This window comes from Euprymna scolopes, chromosome 36 (genome assembly GCF_053919585.1).
Source record: "Euprymna scolopes isolate OS-2025 chromosome 36, ASM5391958v1, whole genome shotgun sequence".
Lineage (NCBI taxonomy): Eukaryota > Metazoa > Mollusca > Cephalopoda > Sepiida > Sepiolidae > Euprymna > Euprymna scolopes.
Genome location: NC_136517.1, coordinates 72,762,360 through 72,777,064, shown reverse-complemented (window position 1 = coordinate 72,777,064; position 14,705 = coordinate 72,762,360). Strand labels below are relative to the sequence as shown.

At 32.9% G+C, this 14,705-nt stretch overlaps 1 protein-coding gene across 1 annotated transcript; it reads right to left on the bottom strand.

The window, feature by feature from the left end:
- Positions 1 to 1,084: 1,084 nt before the first annotated feature.
- On the bottom strand, positions 1,085 to 14,085 carry LOC145260227 (uncharacterized). The gene is made up of 4 exons (XM_080118053.1): positions 13,748 to 14,085; positions 5,177 to 5,410; positions 3,647 to 4,058; positions 1,085 to 1,326 (listed from the first exon to the last, which is right to left on the bottom strand). The coding sequence occupies exons 1-4, from the start codon at positions 13,998 to 14,000 to the stop codon at positions 1,323 to 1,325; spliced, it is 903 nt and encodes a 300-aa protein (XP_079974179.1). The 5' UTR covers positions 14,001 to 14,085; the 3' UTR covers positions 1,085 to 1,322.
- Between the last annotated feature and the right edge of the window lie 620 nt (positions 14,086 to 14,705).

The following is a 14,705-nucleotide window of genomic DNA, read 5'->3' as shown; positions in this document are numbered from 1 at the left end:
AGGGAGAGATATCATTTACATATATAGGCAAGCCCACTTTTAGCCATCTTAATCTGTGGTGTCGTATTTCTGATGTTTTTTTTAAAATATAAACTAAAAATAAAAATGTATCTATATATAGATGATAATAAACTTTAAAGAATAAAAAAAAAATAGAATAATTAACCTTTTTTCTGATTGGTCTAAAACTTTTGGTTATTTGAAGCCGCCATAAAAAGAAATAAAAGAACTACCATATGTTAGCATAGCTAGAAAGTAATCGTTCGTTTTGGAAATTAGAAGAGCATCGTCATCCCCACCCCAGCTCGGGCAGCTATACTCTGATAAGTTGGCCCGTTATATCCTACATTTTTTTTTAATTTAATTTTTCAAGTTGGATCCAATTTTTGCAGTGCGTTAGTTTATTAACGATGAAGATACAGAACAGTAAAGAATGGATTTCTACATAACACCATTGTTCCAGCGCAGTTCGTGTTCTGTATACGTGCTAAAGCATGTTAAGATCCTGGTGAACTTGACGAAAGAATCTGATCAACTTTAATCATCCGTCTAGTATAAGGGAGTACCTGAACAGATAAAAACCAAGTGTATTAAGTTTTGTAGGCCTATCTAATCTCTTGAAAGTATTCATAAAACCTAAAAATCCCCCCCCCCCCCCCGCAGAAAAATCTCTGCGTCATGCATCTGTTCTTGTCAATGTCCAGGGGTTGAAAGAGCAAGCCGCCGCTCTTCTGGGCAGAGGTAACATGATTTCTAACTTACACTTTTTAGGTTAACCCCTCGTTTTAGGAGGAGGTCCACTTCTTTCACTATCTAATAATTGATAAGTTTGAGAAAGTTCAGCATAGAGCTATGGGATCTCTTTTACAAAAAAAGATTGGAAGAAATTTGAAAGAAAGAGAAATAAACAAACACCTGGGAAGAGATAGATTAGTTTGAAAGACAATTTCTACTAACTGGCGGATAAATACCAGTATATCAAACGATCTGGATATGATGATGATGATGATGATGATGATGACGACGATGAGAGCTCATTTAAACATGCTATATCAAAAACAAAAGAGAGGTTTTATCAGTTTAATTATTTTAATCAATTTTTAAGCTGACAGGTCATTTTTCATAATAATATAAATTGATTAAAGCTTTCAGTCATCCGAGCCATTTTCAAGAATAAAGCAAGAAAAACATGGTGATTTAAACAGCTTGAATTACCACTTATTTTCGCTTGTTTGTCTTGTAGAATTTATGATGAATAATTTGAAGTCGGCAAGCTGGTAACAATCTGGTCTTCATGGGTTAATGTTAATCATATCTGATGCTTAACTGCAAAGAAAAGACAAATATTTAGGAAGCTAAAAATTGGTTAGGAATCTTTCATTGAGAATTCCTTAAATCAAAACCTAAAAAATTTTAAAAGCAGGAATGATGCCCTTAAAGGAGGAAGTTTAAATGTCTCACAAAAATGAGTTGTTATCAATGCAATCTGTAGCAGCCATAAATAGCGAACTATTTTCTCTTGTGAATCAATGCCCCACCCCTGAGCGATCCAGTCACCACTGATCAATCAGCAGGCAGGACGCATTGATTTTTTCTTTTTCATAAGGAACTATTTTAGTCTTCCTGACGTACAAGCATTGATGAGCAGAGAGAGAAATCAACCACCAGCAAAAACGGACACACTTTCTCTCTCTTCCCTCATCTTCCGGCATCAACGATTTCACCAGACATAACTGCCGATTGACACCATGAGGGAATTGACTGAAATCCACGAGGAAACCCCATGCTTGACTCCACACCACTGAACATTCTATTCCTTTGAACATTCGAACCTGTTACTGGTTTGAATAAATCCTTCCCGTTGTTTCGTTTATAAAAGAGGTTTGGTTTCTTTATTCAGTGCTTCGTGTTTAACAATTACTTATTGAATTCTTCATTCTCCAACTATTTTATTCCTATTTCAGCTTCTTTATTTACAAAAAAAAAAAAAAAAAAAAAAAAAATGGAACTTTTGCAAAGTCATAGTAGTAAAAGCATTACCTAAAAATCACAAATCATAACAGCACAATTAAATCCTACCTTTTACTGTCCATGCCTCTTATGACCAGGGCATGTGAAATTAATGTTTCACACCAGCATGAAGAAATAAAGAAATCATCAGTTTGAAGAAAGGACCTGTATTGAGATATTTGCATTACCTTTTTTTCTTCCAGCATCAGAGGCATCCGAAGCTACAAACATTTAAGGTACCTTGTGTGTGTGTGTGTGTGTGTGTGTGTGTGAGAAACGGCACTAACCGTATTCAGGTTTGACCGGCTTCCTCCAAATCAGGAAGTTCCATGGGAGTATGAAATATACAAGCGGTTCCCAGTCGCATGTATATCCTTGTTAGGGGAGATGACAATGTTAGGTTTTTTGCAACTCTTAAAGGGAGGTGTTGACATCCTCCTACATACAGCGCCTGGAATTCCCAAATTGGTCACCCATTTTAGTAATGACCAGGTTCAACGTTACTTAACTTTGGTGATCTTATGGGAACCGGTGTGTTGATGTGATTATGCCGTATATTTGGGGTACCTTAGTTTACCATGAATCTTAAATTAGTGCAGGCCTGGATATTACTTTAAACTATATCCGATGGTGAGGCCCCAGCTAGCGGGCTTTGGGGAGTGTGGAACCACACTTTAATTGCCATTGCTCCCAGATCCACGCTGACCCGGAGTGATAGTACCTATTAGGGTCCCAACTATGAGTTAAATAGAAACTGACTTGAAAAAAACAAATATATTCTATTAAAAAACTTTTTCTCCAAATTCGCTGGATTCAGCATTAAATAACCTGAAAGGGGTTGATATGCCATAAAACTAAAATAACCAACCAATCAACTACTAGTGCAGTTTGTTCTAAGACTTCCAACATTTTGAAACTATGTGATGTCATGTTTGCTTCTGGTGACATGTGACATACTAATTAAGACTATAACCCTGATATCCTGTATATGTCTGAACGGCACTCTGGAAACCCAAATCATCATATACATATACTAGCAATGTACCCAATACTATTTAACAATGGTAGCCACAGATAACAGCAAGAATATCCATATCTTTATTGAAGAATTTGCAGCAATTATAAATTAAAAATTTTACCATATATCAATTGTAATTATGTTTAAAATTTATAAATTCTATGAGTAGCAGTCATAACAATCTTCTAATATATAAAGAAAAGCCAATTGAAATCTCGACTTTAGATCTAAATGGCAATCTCCAGACTAACAATATTCCTAGCCAGAATAAGTATTTTTTTTTTAAAGAAACTAAAGTGCAGTACATTATTTTCTTGTAAAGAACTTGGTTAATTGAAAAACAAAAAACAAATTGGCTAGTTAAAATTAAATATCGATTTGTCAAATGCAATGGCTTTTAAGTGTGAAATTAATATATATATATATATATATATATATATATATATATATATATATATTTCTTAATTATTGGGTGACAAAAAATGTTTGTGTAGATACGATATTCTTTATATCTTTATTTGTGTATCAGACGTTTTCTTATGAAGAATTCAGAAACAATATCCCCAACTAAACCAAAAAGAAAGAAAAAGAAAAATTATTAGAAAACCAAAAATTTACCAAAGTTTTTCTCCACAAGGTTTACAAACATCTTTGGGTGAATTACAGGAACCTGTTTTCGGATCATAGATATTTCCTTTTTTGCAGTGGATGGAGAGAGAAACTAATCCTTCCCTGCAAAAATGAAATTTGGAACAATCTTTTTCATCCGGATAGTAGCCTCGTTTCATGCAAGGCACGTGCAGATATTTTCGTTCTACGATGACATCATCAACACATTGTTGTCGGACTGGATCAAAAATAGATTTCTCTGGACATTGTTCCATATTCATGGAACGACCTTTGAAGCATCTTGTGAATTTGGAAGACCAAGGTTTGATTTGTGCATACTGAGTGTCTTCACTACATTTTGGGAAACGTAACCAACATGGCCGGCAATGGGCAACAGGGCAACCATTTTTTATGTAATCGCCTGCAAATAGTTCAGCAAAATGGCAAAGACAATTTTAAAATGTTTTTTAAATAAAAATTTAAGCCAATTTTTTTAAAATTTAAATTAAAATTAAAATTAACAATATGTCTTCTTTCAGCTATAATTGGAGACATCGTGACCTCCTCCTCAAAAAAAAGAAAATGGCACCCATAAAATCATTAAAAAAAGTTACAATCGTTTTTGCTATAAAACCATATCTTTAACTTTACAAAATTTTGCATCTTTAGATGTATTTATGTATAATATAGATGATTTACTCCTAAACTAATTACCTATCATTATGGATTTTGTAACAGAGCTACTAAGCTTAAGGGGTCCAAATGTGAGATATATTTAGTTTAATTTAGTTTCATGTTAAGGTATAAAAATGGGGTGGAAGCCTTTGTGAGAATTCAAATATTTCCGATTTTTGTGAAATTTTAACAATAGGTATTAGACATTAATTAATAAATATTTTCTACATTTTAAATTGTTGTTAGCGCAATGATACGAGTAGAACCTCCTATTTGAAAATTGAGATTGATATCAGAATTGCATCGAATTTAATCCATCATATATTGATTTTAATCTTTGTAAAGGTGCATAGAAGTTGTGCAAAATTAATTTAACTCGTCCTGGCATAGTTCTTCTTCTAATCAAGCTGAGCTAAATAAGCTTCAGTCTATGTCTGACTTATCCATAAAGTTTCAATCACGAATTCCCAACAGTCTTTGTTTCATTGTAGTTTAATGATAATCACATCTAGATACAATCTAAAAAATTGTCAATAACTTTAACGCACTTCTCTCTTGCTATTGATTTGAGCTGTGATGGCCATCTTCAGTTCAGGCATAGTCTTGGTTATTATTTTGATAGACATCATCTTTGAGATAATCTCTACAGATAAAAATCTGAGAATTAAGAATCACAGCTTGCTTTTGGAATTCCCACCCTGCCCCTGTTTCTCTGAAAACATGAAAAAATTTAAATGCAATGTGAACAAACTTATTGCATCCCAACTCCCCACACAGGTTGCAATCTAACGATAGCTCTATCTTTACAAGTAAATATGACTCCTTTCTTTTTACTGGTATTATTTTATTATAAAGATTTCTTACATGCATATTTGGGTTCCTTCCTAACTCCACATTGCACCCTTTCAAACGGTTCACATCTGAATGTCCGCAAGGAAAACAACTTTGGATAAGGACATTCCTCTAGGTAGTTTCGTAATGCTGTGTTCCGGTTGCTGCAGTTGTAATAGGCCGAACAAAGATGTGGGTGGTGAATTACCTTCTCCCCGGATTTACATCTCTCTTCGATTGTCGGAAAAGGATTTATCATTGGAAGGTCTTCAAATATGAAAAAGAAAAAAAAAAAAAGAAAGAATTAATGATCAGGATAAGCATGACATAATCGGGAGGGGGGGGGGGTCATCGAGATGACCCCCACATAATCATTGCCTTCTTTAGTTAATTGAATCATTTGTATCATAGTTAGAATTATATCTAACACTGTTGATCATGAGTTCTCATATGTGTATGAGTGTTGCCCCTTTGAGGACTGAGGTTAACTGTGTTAGCTGCAATCAAAAACCCATCCGATATGCTTATTACATTAATCATTTAATACGATGATCTTGTAAGATGAATAATTTATTGAACTTAGATTTATTGTAACTGAAAAATAAAAGGAGAGAAAGAGAATGAAAAAAAAGGAAAGAAAGAACAATTATTTAACTCTTAATCCTATTCCTTAATTACATTCTTATTAGGTTAACAGCATAATTAATACGTCTTGTGACATAGTAACTACTTGATATTTACTTGATATGATTATATATAAGAAACAATAAAACTAATAAAAGATCTAAGAGGGAAATGAACTCGAAAATTAAATTATATACTGAATTAAATATGAATTAACAAATGAAAATGAAGTAAGAGTTAACAAAACTAATTTGCACTTTTCTGTGCTAATTGTCTTTTGTCCCAGCTATAAAACAATAAACAGAAAATAGATGTGAGCGACCTAAAAAGGCAACCATTTTTGATGCAATCGCCTGCAACAAGTTCAGCAAAATTGCAAAGGCAATTTTAAAATGTTTTTTAAACAAAAATTACTCGTTAAAATTTAAACCAATTTTTCAAAACAAATTTGTCTTCTTTCTGCTATAATTTGAGACATGGTAACCTCCTCCTCCTCCTCTTCCTAAAAAAAAAAAAAGGAGAAGAAGAAAATATCACCCATAGAATTGTTAAAAAATTTACAAGTTTCAATGAAAATGTGGATTCCCTCAATTAAAATTAGGATGTCGGGCGCATAACCAAAATTTAGTTTCATATAAACAAAATGGGCTTTCACACAACGAAGGAACAATAAGAGATAATTAAATTTCAATATGTTCATATCGGAACTACCTTTACATTCTATTTTTAAAAAGAATACATCCGACTTAACTGATTCATCCTTGAATTATTACCTAGTCATGCATGGCAGACAATATGAGAAAATTTACTGCTGTGAAATAAAGAGTTCAGTTCAAAATTCCATATAAATTCCCGAGTTTAACAGTTTAACATAAAGATTTCTGAGTTCGATAGGACATTTAAAGAAGCGAGCTGCACTTCTATCTTGACTAGTAATAAACAAAAATATATCATTGAAGGAAAAACAAAATTCTCTTTTAAAAACAAAACAACGAAAGAGTTTATCTCAGTGACAGAAAGCTGAACAGAGTGAGGAAAAGCAAAGGTTGAAAGTTCTTTGGGCTGTCGAAGGTTGGCTAGCAATTATCTTCAGGTGAAGATCGTCAATGCTGGAACGTCCAATGGACGAAGGAAGGAGAGAGAGAGAGAGAGAGAGAGAGAGAGAGAGAGAGAGAGAGAGAGAGAGAGAGAGAGAGAGAGAGATGTCTTTCTTTGATGCTTCCTAAGTTTTCTCTGCTGATCAACCGTGATTCCCAAACATGCTAAATAAGTTATTAAGTCCTGCAATCTGATTGGTCAGTGTGTGGTCAAATCGCAGGGACATTGATTCTTGAGAGAAAATAAGTCTTTATTTTATTCATGACTACTAAAAACGCACCCGAAGAAAGTTGGAGGTTAAAATAACATTCAAGATGAGGACAGTAGTCTTTCAAATCGTGAATCCTCACGTCTAAAATCCCAAAACTTAACAACTTTATTGAAATCAAAATGATTAGTATAAAAATCTTTCTTTAAAAATGATCAATTCACTCTCAATTTTTTCCTGACCTTAAAGCTTAGATCAAAGCATAATACTTGTTCTGCTGTTAGTCAAAGGAGAAGAAATCTTTCTTGGCTGTGCTGATTTTTTGGTTTTGTTCCATTAAGAGTACCCTCTTTGGGGAGCTGGATATCTCCTACATAAAAACGTAGGCACTTCTGCATGTCAGTGACATGAGGCGAATGTGTGTATTTTAGTTTCAAGAACCGCCGACAGATGTCACTTGACAAGGATCAATAACTCTTCCTTTTCTAAAAGTGCATGCAAACTAAAATTATATTTTGATACATGTTGGTTTAAAAAATGGGCTTTCAAGTAGGGTGTTTGTGATTTGTCATGGTAATCGTTGCTTGAAAAGGTTTTTTAGTAGTTGTTAAAGGAAAGAAGCTTAGTTTTAGTAGCATTAAATGTTTCCAACGATTTATGGCCTCATCACACTATCCTCGAATGTGTAAGGTACAAGGTTTGTTGTTAGGTCAACCTGACATGAGGATGCTTTTCCCTACAAGTAAACTGTGACTAAATATTCAAAATCACATTTCGTATTGGAAACCCAAATAAGATCTCATAAGTATGGCCAAGCTACACTGGCTTTTATGAGGAATGATCACGTAACAGCACAAATCTGGATACTCCACGACTAGATAAATTCTTATCCTGGAGTCCAGTAAGACCAAGAGACTACAAGAAAGACATCTATGATAAATCTAACCTATCTGTTTAAATGTATGTATGTATGTATGTATGTATGTATGTATGTATGTATGTATGCCTAAAACTTTTGGCAGAAGCGACAGATTTTCACGAACCAATACCGCAAAGGAGGAAAAGAACGTAAACGTGTACAGAGATCACCATTAAAATATTCACAGTAGAATGGACTTGCCTAAATTCATACTGTTGGTCAGAAAGAAGCTTAGCATTTACAAGATGATGGACTAGTGTTTGATTGATTAAAGACTCAAAGATTTTAAAGAATAGGAGGAGACTGATAGGGCAATAATTGAGCAAGTCAGTTCTTTTGCTAGAATTCTTGAATACTGGTACCACAGAAGCAATTTTCCAACTATCAGGGGTGCAAGATTCGACTGGGCATTTGTTGAAGAGTTTGAAGAGAGGTTAACTCAGTGGAACATTTCTTAATTAATATTGCAGAGACAAGATCAGGCACACACCCCTTGGCGGCATCTAGGTCTTTTATGATATCACAGACATGAGGAGTGATTTTTAAATTCATGAGTGTGGCTTCTGTTTACAAAGGAAAATTTGGGAGGGAATGGTTTGAGGGTTCTAAGGTGGAGTTGGAGGTTAATCACTGAGTAAGCAAATCAGCTTTCTCGGTTGCTGTACAAGTGATTTCATGATTGTTAGTGAAGGAAATTGTTGGTTGTTCATTACTCATCACGCTATTATACATTTTCCTGAAATCACAAAATCCTATTTTCTGCAATTCAATGCATTACCTGATCACTCCAGTATGCCTTCTCTTGGCTGTGCTTATTTCACTCTTACAATTTTTTCTAGCTTCTATAACCTTTTGTTGATTTGTATTTGACTTGTCATGGACGAATCGGTAGAATGCATGCTGCACAAGTTGAAATGAACGATTGGAAAGAGTGGGAACCTATGCTTCAATGCTTGCTTTGCAGCATTCAGTTGTCTCATTGGCGCTGTTCAGCAGGAAAAGAAAAAGATTAGTTCATAGGGCATCTCTGATGTGGTCTCTGATGTGTTCTCTGATGGCTTTCCAATCAACCTTTATGAAGCAGCTTGGAGTTGAGGGGTAATATCACAAGGTGATCAGTGTTTCTGAGTGGACTATGGGCATTTGTCACACAATCCTCAGGTACTGTAGTGAGGAATAAATCTAGGTGTAATGCTTGTTCTGGGAGGCCAGGCTCAGCCTAGCTTAACTTCAGTGATCTGACGAGAACTGATGTGTCAATGTAATTGTGTTGTATATGCATAATAAAATGAAAATAAAATGAAACACGAGAGAATAGAAGGGTCACCAGGTAGCGAGTGCTGCCTAAAACATAAAGTTTTGTATATACAAAAATTGAGAAAAATGAAATTTTGTAAGAAAATATTTTTATACAAGAGATAAGAATATAAAAATTATTTTCAGTTTGTAAACACGTGTTTGGTGGAGAAAGTTGGCTTAGTAGTCACAAGGCTTTTCTAAGGTCAATCTGTTCTTAGTGTGAATATGCATGTGTAAGTAATATATGCATGTGAGTATTTGGTAGCATGGCCTTGTGTATGTGTGTATGTTGGTTTACCTTCTTGTTAGTGTGTGTGAGTGTGTTGCAATTCTTTTCTGTTTGCCTGATCCTTGCTAGTGTATAGGAATGTGTGCTTGAGATGGAGAAAATTTGTACATAAGTCATCAAGTACTTTCCTTTTGCAAATTATCTCCCTTGGGCTCAAAGGCACAGGGGTGCCCCCCCCCCCCGAAACAGTTCTTAAGTTCTTCTGTACACAATGGGTTGATGAAGTCTGGAGAAAACTTATTTTGTTGACCAGGTCTTATAGGATTTTTACATTAGCACTGGCTTATTATTTTCACACGAAAGTGTTACTTTTTTGGGGATATGGACGATTTTCATTGGTTGAAAATACATTCCTGTGAAAACGTCCTTGCTTTAGAATATGATGAAGAAATCGAATTCCAATGATGTAGAGAAAGAAAGAGTGTATCAATTACAGCTATTTGCTTTGTAGTGTTCGTAGGAATCACTTGGCAATTTTTTTCTCTTATTCATTTTAAGCAAGGTCAATCAAATGAATATACACACAACAATATGACAACAATGTGGCTATCTCCAGCAAGCAACCCATCACTTCAGCAATCTCTACAACAATCTTTTAAATAATTTATTTATTAATTTAGCAATTTTTATTTTTTTTATTTTTACAAATGATCTTTCTTTGCATTTACACATACAATACTTGACCAGATAATTGTATTAATAAAACAAATGACAAAACTAAATGAAGCATTGGAAATATTTGTTTTATTTTTGTATTTTCTAATGTTTGACCTAAGAAGAAGAACATTGTTTCTCCGATTCTTCTTTTTCATTGTGAGATAAAAAGCTCATCCATTTTTGATATTTTTTTCCTTTAGATAGAAATTTTGTTTTTCTGAAGGGGAGATTTTCTCCTGAAATATCAAAAGATTTTCTGACATCCTGAATCTTTTTAATATTGACTGTAAGTTTTATATTTACTGATATTGTACGTGACAGATTTATTGAATATAAATCGATAGATTGATATCACAAATGTTGTCTTTGCCATTATGGAAAGAAAAATACTCTGCTGAATGTGCGAAATCATTCTACATCTAAAACTAGGATATCTGAAAGTGCTATGGTATTTAACAATTGAAGGGAATGTTGATTTAGATGTTTTGGACGTGCATTGAAGGTCAACAATGACACAATTATGAAGCTCGCCTTTCTACTGGAAGTTGCCCGCAAGCGATGCAAGAGTAGGTTGTATGATAAGATGGGCACAAAGATCCATTTGAAAGCAGCCTTCACCTGGACTAAACCTGAGATCGTGTCAAGTGGAGACAAGAGATTAACACATATGAAAAAGAAGTAAAAAGAAGAATTCTGCACTTTCACCATTGCTTTCATTCTTAATAAATACCTCAAGCAAACTACCATTCATTTTTATATTATTTGTTTTTAATCCTTTTTATTAATAAAATTGTGTGATCACTTATCGTATTTCTATGTGTGCACGTGTTTCTAATTCTATGTGACTATTTTTTTGTTCACTATTAATAGATTATTTATCGAAAACAAAAATGTAAGTGTAAAGTACTAAAAAAAACTTTCAAATCTTATTCATAAAAAAATATTCAATTATAAAGTCGAATCCATCAGCAGAATCTGCATTTCTTTATAAGCAAATTAGCCATTTTAAATCTTTTATTCATATGTAATAATTTGAATGTGGCATCCTTCATCGCCTGATTTGAATTCCATGGACTTTTGTGTGTGGTCGTTGTTGGAGGCAAAGGTCTGTTTCATTGCTCAACCCAGTATGGATGCTCTGAAGCAATCGCTACAGTGGGAATGGGCCAAAATCCCCCAGGATGAGCTATATGTATTGGTAGAAAACTTCCGGCATAGAATTGAGAAAGTTATCCAAGTTAAGGGAGAGGGACAACATTGAAAATTACTTGTTGAAATTTATTTACAGTCTTGTAAGCTATCATTGTAATATCTTTTTTGATGAAGTTTTATTTATTTTTATTCATAGGACTTTCTGCTAACCCTGTATATATTATTGCAAAGTATAGTATCTGTTCTCACTTCATTGTTTCTGTCTTTGGTCAGTGAATGAGAAATCCTTCTAGATTAAGGCGTTTTTTGTCCCAATCCAGAGTGACTTTTTGGGGAAACTGTCAGGTAAATGGGTATCAATTTTGCTAACTTAAATTCAATGAAACTTACACAAAACGTTTTGTTGTTGAAATAACCATAAAATAATATGGCAAATTTGAACAGATTAAAATAACTAAATTTTAATCTTCAATTAAACAAAATAAAGTTATTCCAAATGTAAAAGCAACCAAGTTGAGTAAAATTGTAGCAGTTACAAACATTTATGTACTTATCTCTTTGTGGAGAGCGACCCCTCTGAGATGCTTCGCCCGCTGTGTGAATAAATTGATTTTTTACACAAAATTCCAAAAGTTCCAAAAGATTCTGAATGAGTCCAACAATGATTAAACGATTCTAAAAACATTGGGTTAAACATATCTAACTTTTTTAGTAGTCCATTAAAATCTTTAGAATAAGGAATAAAGAGCAACGACCAAAAGAGTCAGAAAATTCCAGGACATTCTGGAAAATTCTGGATGATTTCAGAAGATTCTATCAATGCTCGAATGATTCTAAAAAAATTGTGTTCAACATATCATGAGCTTTTTTAGAAGTATATTAAAATCTTTAGACTAAGTAACAAGGAGACTAACAACAACAACAAAAGCAACGATTACAAAAATTGAAGAGAGCAATAAGAAAATTAGAATTATTGATACTAAACCCTCCTAATTACCCAATTAATAGTTTTGTCCTCCTAAATCGTTTATCTGAGTTCTTAAACAATATCTTTATGAATGCACTATTTTACAAAAGATTCCAAAGATTTCGAAAGATTCTTAAAGATTCGATGCAACGTCACACAACATTCTGCAAATAATTTACCTTTTGATTTGATCCCACAAATTCCAATCAGACTCCAGTGTTATTAATTTAAACTGAAATAAAAAAAAAAATAAAAACTACCTCCAGCCCCTTTAGATTTAGACTGCAGTTCCGAGAGAGAGCTTTGGGACACACACAAAGAAAGAAGTCTATTACCACCTCCATTTTACTTGATTCCAAGCAAGGCTATTCCCATTGGAAGATACGCTACTTGAAGAAATTCCTCAGCTGACTCTTCTTACTTTATGATTACTTCCTTTATTATGACACTGTCTTAACTTTCGGCAACCTACACCCAACGGTGTAGATCAATAAAATAAATATATTATCTCATAGGTTTTTGTTTTCTTTTCTTTTGAATACCATTTTGTTAACAAATATTATTACAGTCTATGTGAATCAGAAGCCTCTATAATACAGAATCAAAACTAAATTGGCAAGAGAAATAGGCTTCTAGTCTTGGCCCTATGACTAGGTATTTATAATACAGAACTAACACTATAACTAGCCATTTATACTATATAATTAACACTATAACTAGGCATTTATAATATAGAACTGATACTATAACTGAGCATTTATGGTATATAATTAACATTATAATTAGACATTTATAATATAGGACTGACACTATAACTAGGCATTTATAATATAGAATTTACACAATAACTAGGCATTTATAATATAGAATTTTCAGTATAATAATATATTATTTATATTTATAATATAGAACTGACACTATAACTAAGCATTTATAATATAGGATTTACACCATAACTGGGCATTTATAATGTAGAACTAACATTATAATTAGACATTTATAATATAGGATCGACACTATAACTAGGCATTTATAATATAGAATTTATACTATAACTAGGCATTTATATTATAGAAATAACATTATAACCAATGATTTATAATATAGATTGATACTATAACTAGGCATTTATAATATAGAACTGATGCTATAATTAGGCTTTTAATATAAAACTGACTTTATGAATAGGCATTTAATATGCAACTTTGCTGCACTTCATTTTCTTGTTCTCTTTCGGTGGAGGAGAAATCCTTCACGACTGAGACAATTTTTATTTTTGTACCTTTTCTCCACGTTAAAAAACGACCCTGGTGTCTAACTCTGTCCCGTGGGGAGGCAAGGTAATTAGGTACAATATGTGTATGATTATGATTAAAAATATGAGAACTTACCACCATTGCAGTCGTCGTATCGTGATTTCTTTACCACACAATTTTTAATGTAATTGCTGAAGACCAGTTCGTAAGGACAAAACTGGATGCTGGCTGGTTTACCAAAACTGCACTGATAGAAATTGCTACAGTTTTTCGGGTCTCGATAAAATCCAAATTTTTCGGCACATTTCATGTCTTTAATATTCATTGATTCTACCACAATTCCTGGGAAGAGGAGAACTGCTAAAATTGTGAAATTAAGAACAGACATTTTTGTTTTTAATGAGAATTTCTTTTGACTGTGCAAAAAAATGGTGAACTGATCGAGATGATGACCTTCGTAAAATTGCGCAGTTTCTGATCTTTTTATAAGTAAAAGGAGTTCCAAAAACAAACATTTAAGAGCATATGCAAATATATATATATATATATATATATATATATATATATATATATATATATATATATATATATATATATATATATATGTATATATATATATATATATATAAAATAAATTAATAAAAAAATAAAATAAATTAATGAAAAAAAGAATACTTAAATGGAAATTAAACAGGTTTTGTCTTTGCGTGGACACTGGACAGGTTTTATTTTTCAAGATTCAAACCTACCAACCAAGAAATCTTTCTTTTTTGTTTTTTGTCTAATGCAATAATGAATTGTAAAAAAGGCAGAGCACGAAAATGAAAATTAATGAGCATAAGAAACTGATAAAATGGCGATGACAATCTAATTACTTATATATATATATATATATATATATATATATATATATATATATATATATATATATATACACACAAAGTTAATTCCAAAAGTAAAGATTTCTATTTTTTTAATTAAAAAAGTTGAAGAGCTACAAAGACGGGAGTGGTACTATTAAAAAGAGCGGTCTTTTGTTTTCCATAATTTATTTTTCTACACGGGCATCACTATTCTCAATGCACTTTTGCCA

Excerpts from the sequence above, each read along its gene's own strand:
- LOC145260227 (XM_080118053.1), bottom strand. The coding sequence starts at position 14,000 with ATGTCTGTTCTTAATTTCACAATTTTAGCAGTTCTCCTCTTCCCAGGA. Across the intron at positions 5,411-13,747 it reads ATACGACGACTGCAATGGTG|ACCTTCCAATGATAAATCCT; the intron begins GTAAGTTCTCAT and ends TCATATTTGAAG. Across the intron at positions 4,059-5,176 it reads GAAGGAACCCAAATATGCAT|GCGATTACATAAAAAATGGT; the intron begins GTAAGAAATCTT and ends AACTATTTGCAG.